This window comes from Clinocottus analis, unplaced genomic scaffold, assembly GCF_023055335.1.
Source record: "Clinocottus analis isolate CAN_PGR_092001 unplaced genomic scaffold, fCliAna1.0.p SCAF_1, whole genome shotgun sequence".
NCBI classification, from domain to species: Eukaryota; Metazoa; Chordata; class Actinopteri; order Perciformes; family Cottidae; genus Clinocottus; species Clinocottus analis.
In genome coordinates, this window is record NW_027175820.1 from 24753060 (window position 1) to 24761567 (window position 8508).

General features: G+C 46.3%; 1 protein-coding gene across 1 annotated transcript; it reads left to right on the plus strand.

Annotated features, from left to right (window-relative positions):
- The first annotated feature begins 84 nt into the window (after positions 1-84).
- On the plus strand, positions 85-8183 carry g3bp1 (GTPase activating protein (SH3 domain) binding protein 1). The gene is made up of 12 exons (XM_068572114.1): positions 85-256; positions 2278-2394; positions 2504-2585; positions 3576-3749; positions 3840-3930; positions 4110-4203; positions 4585-4864; positions 4957-5061; positions 5137-5254; positions 6556-6681; positions 6755-6864; positions 6957-8183. Exons 2-12 carry the CDS (start codon positions 2300-2302, stop codon positions 7221-7223), a joined length of 1542 nt encoding a protein of 513 aa, XP_068428215.1. The 5' UTR covers positions 85-256; positions 2278-2299; the 3' UTR covers positions 7224-8183.
- Positions 8184-8508: the final 325 nt, after the last annotated feature.

Here is an 8508-nt window from a genome sequence, read left to right on the forward strand (position 1 = left end):
AAAGTGTATCGGGATTGGCCGAGATTTTAAGAAGCCCCTCCCCTGTCCCTTCGTAGCGCTAAAATGATTGGCGGAAGGGTCGCGCGGCTTCGATCTGATTGGTCGGACGTCTCGTAAGAGGCGGGATATCACGTTCGGTTGCGGAGCTGAAACCGGTAACCGAGCACTCAAGCACGTTGCGAAGCCGCCGAGGTGATTCAAAGAAATCACTCCGTTTTCTAAATCGACGATTTTATTTTTGATAGTCGACCCACAGGTAAGTTGATACTTATTTCACAAACAGTCACGTGTTTCGATTTAAAAAGAACAACAATTCGCAAACGGGGTTTCCCTGTGTCGTGGTCGGTAGATTAACTGGGGGTCGCGTTTTTTTTCACGGCTCCGTCTACATCCTGGCGAGGACGTGATGGCCGGTTAGCGCGGCGGTTATGTTGTAAATTAAACGATACGTGTGTTGGCGGTGATGCACTTTTAAAGTGCCGGCAGGGGATGAAGCAGTCGCTGCTGTGTTAAAAATGTCCGGGTATAACGATCGACATCCCGGCTCGGGTTTTCACTTTGGGCCTTTCCAGGATGTACCCACCGCCCATGTGGAGCCCACTCCAAGCTCCCATCCAGTCGTGACTCCCTCCCTTCCGTGTCCCCTCTCTCCTTCACAATCTTACTTATTTTGTTTCTTTGTTCTCCACAATCTTTCCAACGGTTCCCCGATAGGCATCCCCCCGTGATATGAGTCCATTAACCGGGTTAACTTGCCCATCACCAGCTGCTCAGAGTAGCCGGTAAGACACGTGTTGGGGCCTTTTGTCTGCCATGCTTTGCACTTTTCTACACAAGCTGCTCCCTGCGGATGCAGCCATGCCCTTATATGCACTTCATATCTTCAAATAAACTTGGATGCATTCTGGCTCCTAACCCCACCCACCCACCGACCACCACTCCTTCCTATCTCTATCTCTATCTCTGACCTGAGGAGCCCAGCACACCTGCAGCTCTTTGGGGCTACTCCTCACAGGTGATTGGCTTAATCCTGGTGGATCAGTGTGCGTGTGTGTGTGTGTGTGTGTGTGTGTGTGCTGCTGGGGCCGTTTGCCAAAACAGATGGCTTGGTTGTGTGGACAGGTGTGGCAGACAGTCTGGTGGCTGTTTTTTTTCGCCTCCTTATCATTGATTGCGCTCTACTTTTAGACCATTTACTGTTTGTTCTGCGGTGTTTTTGGCGCTAAATCTGGTGCCATTTGATCACTAAAGCCCTAAAATCTACTGCGTGTGACACTTATTCACATGGTGAAGTTCTCCAGGTTGCAGAATACAACATCCATGTTGCACCCATTATTCACAAAGCGAGATTTTAGCTTTCATCTTATCGTTGACGTAGATCATCACCATCCTTTTATGTTTTTAGTTGTACGTCTCAGTAGTACGACGATCAGCTAGCAGGGACTTAAAAACTTGCTTTTTAAATGTGCAATCCATCAAACCCGACAGGCGCACCGGCCCCATGTGCAAACACTCACGAAGGTGGAGGTTCGCCTTTTAATGCCACAGTCGCCTTATCACAAACAAATGCAAAATGTACAGGAAACGGAAGAATGTGGGCGTGTAGAAGGAGGCTTCAATGTGAAAATCGCCCTAAACCGTCCGTCTCCGATCGAGGCATTGCAACTGAAAAACAGATATATTCATAGTGTTTTTAGATGAGTCCTCATAGGAGGGTGGGGGTCAGTGGGAGGAACAAAATGTCCTCATAAGGATGCGTCTTCTAGGACACTTTGAGGTCAGGAACGTGCGTGTCCAGTGCGCGGTTGTCTGCAAAAATGATTAATCGTGCGGTCGTCTACCGGCTCGCGTCGCCATCTTTAGTGTGAGGACTCTCTGCAGTGACTGACTCTGGATCAGCAAACTGCCCCTGCAATGAAACCGCATCCTGAGTCCATGTTCGAAGGTCAAAAAGTTATTTTTGTCTTCAATTTTAAACAGACCAAAAAAATCACTTTTTTAATCACCGTGTGTGACGTCTGGCAGCAAAGACAACATGGCCGCCCTCCCTGAGCCTCTGGACGTCCAGACTAATGTTGACAAATAAGCGATCGGTTAAATATTTTGGTCTAATATCAGAAAATAGTAAATGCGAATTTACAATATACCACAACGTTAACATTTCAGTAGCTGGAAGCTGATTTCTTCCTTTTATAAATGACTCAAACTATCAAGTTTTTCTGTTTTTAAGAAGCCACATCTAACTCTTCCTCGTCTTTTTCCTCTTCCTCCTCGCAGAGACTTCCAGCTGACCAAAGAAATGGTGATGGAGAAGCCAAGTGCCCAGCTGGTCGGGCGAGAGTTTGTCCGACAGTATTACACGCTGCTGAACCAGGCGCCCGACTACCTGCACAGGTCAGAGCCTCGCCGGCAGACGTTTTTATGAATGGAAAGGTGTGTAAAAAAAACTCCTGCGTGGAACTAACATACCTCCTCCTCCTCTTCCTCTTCTTCTTCTCTTCAGGTTCTATGGAAAGAACTCGTCCTACGTGCACGGCGGCCTGGACAACAACGGCAAGCCGGTGGAGGCCGTCTACGGACAATCTGTGAGTGGGATAAAAAGCTCTCGTCTCGCTTCCACGCGCGACCTCTGAGAGGAAGGTCGAGGTCGTCGGTCTGCGAGCAGCAGCCTTAAAAATGAAAAACCCGTTATGAATGAGAATATTTATTAATTTACAAAGCTGTCGCATTTCTGTTGCGGTTTCCTCTTTGAAACTTTAAATGAGAAACACTTTGAGTGAGAATGTAGAACTGAAAGTGTGCGTACTGTCTATTTATACAACATAATATGTTTATATAATATCCTCGATGTGGGACTAGAGAGGTTTTTAATATTATTAAAGCACATCAGTGTCCTCTGTCTGCATTACAGCGATGACCTCATCAGATTGCTCTAATATTAGTCATTAAATCCACATTACGGATGGTTGTTTGGTCCAATATGTTGTGTTTTTTTATGTTTTCGCCACATCGCCCAGCCCATAAATATATTAAACTGTTTTTGTAACGATATAAATCTACAAAAAGTACATTTTTTAAACAAATTAAAAACCAATCCCTGCCTCTAGGGTTGTGCAGACTGAAAGATTGTTGTATAAAACTGTAAATTATAGCTTGTTTTATGAAATAAAAAGCCCCAAACTGCTGTATTAAACACCATAAGTAAAATATACGGTTTGGTACATAAGAAAATATTAAAGTCCTCGCCTGAATGTTCTCTGTACCAAACCCTTTTTTAGTCAGAAACTTAAAAAACTTTAATTATTACGTGTTGGGAAGAAAAACACTCGTATGAATTTAATCCCAGCAGCTAGAAGAAGAAAAAAGCCACAATTTCATATTCCAACATCACGCTGTGCAGAACAAAGTCTGGACTGCAGTTATGTTACTAAAATATAAAATATTTATTTCTTAGAGGTCAAAGCAGCAAGTTTCCTTAAAGTCTGGAGACAAAAGAGTCCCAAACACTCAGAATGAAGGCAGATTAAACTGAGCAGAAACATTAAAGTTAATAATTGATCAATAATCTCTTGCAGGAGATCCATAAGCGCGTGATGGCGTTGAGTTTCCGCGACTGTCACACGAAGATCCGGCACGTGGACGCGCACGCCACCCTGACGGAGGGCGTGGTGGTGCAGGTGATGGGCGAGCTGTCCAACAACATGCAGCCCATGAGGAAGTTCATGCAGACCTTCGTGCTGGCGCCCGAGGTCCGTAGCCCCGCCCCCTTTCTTCTGCAGCCCCTCCCCCTCCCGTCTCCGATGGCGTTTTTGTGATGATTCGTGTCTTTCCTCCTTCAGGGCACCGTCGCAAACAAATTCTACGTCCACAACGACGTCTTCCGCTACCAGGACGAGGTGTTCGGGGACTCCGACTCGGAGCCTCCAGAAGGTGAGGCCCGGCGCCGGCGCACGACTCTGAACCCTCTGACATCGTGTTTCTAAACAGCCGCGGGATTCTCCTTCATTCTTTAGAGCAGCGGCACATTTTCTAACTTCATGTCGCTTTTCCTCCTCTGGAAGGGGAACAAAGTGGGATCTTTTTTAATTTAGTTTTTGTTGTTTTTCCAGAGTCCGAGGACGAGGTGGAGGAGATCGAGGAGAGGATCCCGTCCCCTGACGTCGCCCCGGAAGAGTCGGCCTCCTTCTACGACCCGACGCCCTGGTACGCTGCCACCGCTTCCACTGCTTTCATGTGCTCTTCTGCCTCGTGTCTGTGACTCTGAAGCACAAAAACATCCACGTCCGGTCCTCTGTGGAAAAAACACCACGATGACGAGAAGTAGAGGGAACTCAAACAAGTCTGTGTGCAAAGTGGCGGTTCAAATGCCGTGAAATCATCTGGAAGTTGACTTTGTTTCAAAATGAATTGGAAAACACTGAACTTTAAATATTTAAATATGTTTTCATGGTCCTAAAAATGACTTCATCGCTGCGAAAAATTATTTATTTTTCCTTTTATAATGTGGTTATTAAACTATTTGTGGTGATTTTAAACGCGGCCGTCCGAGGTTTAACGTCTCGTACCGCCTTTTTTTATTTTTAGTTCAGAGCCGACGGTTCCTGGTGACGATGATGACGAAGAGGAGGAGGAAGAGGTGGCGAGTCCGGAGGCGGAGTCTGAGAAGGAGCTCGACGTCGTGGAGCTGAAGCCGGAGACGACGCCGACGCCGACTGCAGCGGCATCGACGCCGACGGAGGCGGACACAAACGCCTCCGACGACCAGAAAGAGAAGAGCGCCGCCGCCGCCCCCACCGCCGCTGAGCCCGCCTCCTCCACCGCCACGCCCGCAGAGCCCACGCCCGCCGCCCCAGAAGAAAACAGGGTAGGTCTTCGCCGCCGCCTCGGCCTCGCCGCCGTGTTTTTAAAGACGGGATCTTTGTCCGTCCGCCGGCACTAAACGTCTCCTCCCCGCAGCCGTTCTCCTGGGCGTCCGTCACCAGTAAGAACCTCCCCCCCAGCGGCGCCGTCCCGGTGTCAGGAATCCCCCCCCACGTCGTCAAAGCCGCTCCCGCGGCACCGGTAAGCGTTGAGCAACAGACGAGCGGAAGCTGCGTGAAGCCGCTCGGTCGCTGACGTGTGCGTCGCCTCTTTCAGCCCAGAGCCGACGTGAAGGCAGAGTCTCAGACGGCGACGCAGAGACCGCAGAGAGACCAGAGGCCGAGGGAGCCGAGGCCTGGAGGCCCGCCCCCTGTGCACCGAGGACCCAGACCAGGTACACACACACACACACACACACACACACACACACACACACACACACACACACACTACCATATACACTCTAACACACATAACATACACACACTCGCGCAAACTCTCTAACACGCAAACTCTAACGCATACGCACTCTTACACACATTCTAACACACAATAACACACACTCTCTTACACACAATAACACACTTTATTACACACAATAACATACACTCTCTAACACACAGTAACACACTTTATTACACACTTTATTACACACAATAACATGGACTCTCTAACACACAATAACACACGCATTGTTACACACAATAACACACGCATTGTTACACACAATAACACACGCATTGTTACACACAATAACACACGCATTGTTACACACAATAACACACGCATTGTTACACACAATAACACACGCATTGTTACACACAATAACACACGCATTGTTACACACAATAACACACGCATTGTTACACACAATCACACACACATTGTTACACACAATAACACACACATTGTTACACACAATAACACACACATTGTTACACACAATAACACACACATTGTTACACACAATAACACACACATTCTTACACACAATAACACACACATTCTTACACACAATAACACACACATTCTTACACACAATAACACACACATTCTTACACATATCGACACACTCTAACACACAATAACACACTTTATTACACACAATAACACACCATAACATACACTCTCTAACACAATAACATACACATTCTAACATACAATAACACACACTCTAACAGACACACTCTCTAACACACACTCTAACACACAGTAACATACATTCTCTTACACACAATAACATACATTCTCTTACACACAATAACACACTTTATTACACACAATAACACACACGATGATGATCATAATTAACATGCTTTTAAAGAAAGAGGCTCAACATATCAGCAGCATACAAACAGGCATCTTTATTAATGTTTATTCTTTTAATAAACTATTGTCTCTCATTCATTTGAGTCCTTTAAGGTTTACTGTATGCTTTGAATCCTCATTGTTAGTTTAAATACTACATTTTATCACTTTGTACTGTTCACACACACATTTCACACAATGTTTGCTCATGGGAAGTTGGTCAAAATGTTTGAACTCTGGCGTTAATAAAAGCCAAATGAGTTGTGAGGTTTTCTGACTCATGAACTCAAAATCCAAACATCAAAGAGTTCAGAGCCTCTAAACATGACGTCACTCGTAGATTTTAAGACTCTTCTTCGTCTTCTCCTCCTCCTCGTTGTCCTTCAGTCCGTGAGGGCGAGCAGGGCGAGACCGAGGGTCGCCGGGTGGTCCGGTACCCCGACGCCCAGCAGCTCTTCGTGGGGAACGTCCCGCACGACGTGGACAAGACGGAGCTCAAGGAGTTCTTTGAGCGTGAGTAGACTTTTAAAAAAATGTAATCTAATTATTATTTGGCGCTTCCCTCATGGCTCCGTCTCGTCCTCAGAGTACGGCACCGTCCTGGAGCTCAGGATCAACAGCGGGGGGAAGCTGCCCAACTTCGGCTTCGTGGTGTTCGACGACTCCGAGCCGGTGCAGAAGATCCTCAGCAACCGGGTGAGCCGCCGCCGCCGCCGCTTTTTACACTGGAGAAGAAGAAATGAAACGCGTTTTGGCAAACTAAAAAGACTTTTCTCTCGTCTCTTCAGCCCATCAAGTTCCGAGGCGACGTCCGGCTGAACGTGGAGGAGAAGAAGACCCGGTCGGCCCGCGAGGGCGACAGGCGGGACATCAGGCCCCGCGGCCCGGGAGGACCCGGAGGGCCCCGAGAGAGAATAGGAGGAGGAAGTGGAGGAGGAGGAGGAGGACCCAGAGGCCCCCCCACCCGCGGAGGCATGGCACAGAAGCCCAGCTTCGGCTCCGGGCGCGGCACCGGGCCCAGCGAGGGCCGCTACGCCACCCAGCAGCGCCAGTGAGGAAGACGAAAAAACCCCAACACACACACACACACACACAAACACACACAAACACCAACACACACACACACACCAGTTAGATTATCGATTTGGATTCAACAGTTTCTTTTGTTAGTTCTTTTCCTTTTTGTTTTTTACCTCCAGCAGCAATTAGACCCAAACATAAAATGTAACAAACTCTATCTTTACACTGCAGAACAAGCAGGAATTAATACACACACACACTCTCACACACACACACACACATTCTCACACACACTCGTCCTGATTCTGACCCGGTTCCTCCTCGTTCTCTCTCCTAAAACGTGAGCGTTCAAGTATTTCTGTGAGTAACTGACGCAGGTTTTCGGTTGAGAGCTCACCACCATGCATCTCATCAAGATGGCCGCCTCCTCTTCCTCCTCCTCTTCCTCCACCTGCTGCTTTTTGTTTCCCTCTGAGGAATCCAGAATGTCACTCCTCCTCCTCTTTTTTTATTTGTTTTTTAAACCCATCTTTCTCCACCACCACATGTATTATTTTTGATTATTTTTCACGCTGAACTTTGAATTTATTAAAGAAACAAAAGTCAAAAACACGCAAACACACGAAAAAGAAAAAAGGGGTAAATACTACTTGAATTGGGGACTGAAAAACCCAGAGGTTTGGTTATTTTTTTCGCGTTCTCTCTCCCTGTTTCTTAAAGGAACGTGTACTTTACTGCTTGGGCAATCCTGTGTATTGCTGCCACCGTTGTGTCCGGCGATGGTCTGTCTTATCTTTTTATTCTACCAGGTCAAGAGCTGAACCGTAGAGGTTTTTATTTGTGAAGGTGTGGGTCCACGGACGCGTCTGAACGGAGCATGTTTCAAATCCTGTCGGGCTTCTGCTGCCAGCGCACTTCATTCGTCATCATGTTTAAAGAAATGAGCTCACCTGCCGACGAGAGAACTAAATTAAAAAGTGATTTACTGTTTTAAAGCTGCTGTGTGTGTTTGCTCTTGTTTTACTGACCTTGTGAGGACCACGACGCACACGCGTTGAGGGGAGTTGATTTCTAACTTTAAACACTTAAAATATAATTAACTTTGATTTAGATTAGCTTTCCTGCCTTATTGATTTCATATGGATTTTTAATTTTTAAAAAAAATTGACATTTTTTAGGATATTTACACTTTTCCCCATTTTGTACATTTTTAAATATATATATTTTTTTTTTATTTAAAAAAGATATTTTGGCAAATGACATTCATAAAAATTTTAAGCAGTCGTTCAAATTTTCTGGATTTAATTTATTTTTTTTGCA

Bases quoted from the DNA above. Each gene is read 5' to 3' on its own strand.
- g3bp1 (XM_068572114.1), top strand. From the start codon at position 2,300: ATGGTGATGGAGAAGCCAAGTGCCCAGCTGGTCGGGCGAGAGTTTGTC. The intron at 4,865-4,956 runs GTAGGTCTTCGC...TCCTCCCCGCAG, and splicing joins CCGCCCCAGAAGAAAACAGG to CCGTTCTCCTGGGCGTCCGT. The intron at 6,682-6,754 runs GTGAGTAGACTT...TCTCGTCCTCAG, and splicing joins GCTCAAGGAGTTCTTTGAGC to AGTACGGCACCGTCCTGGAG.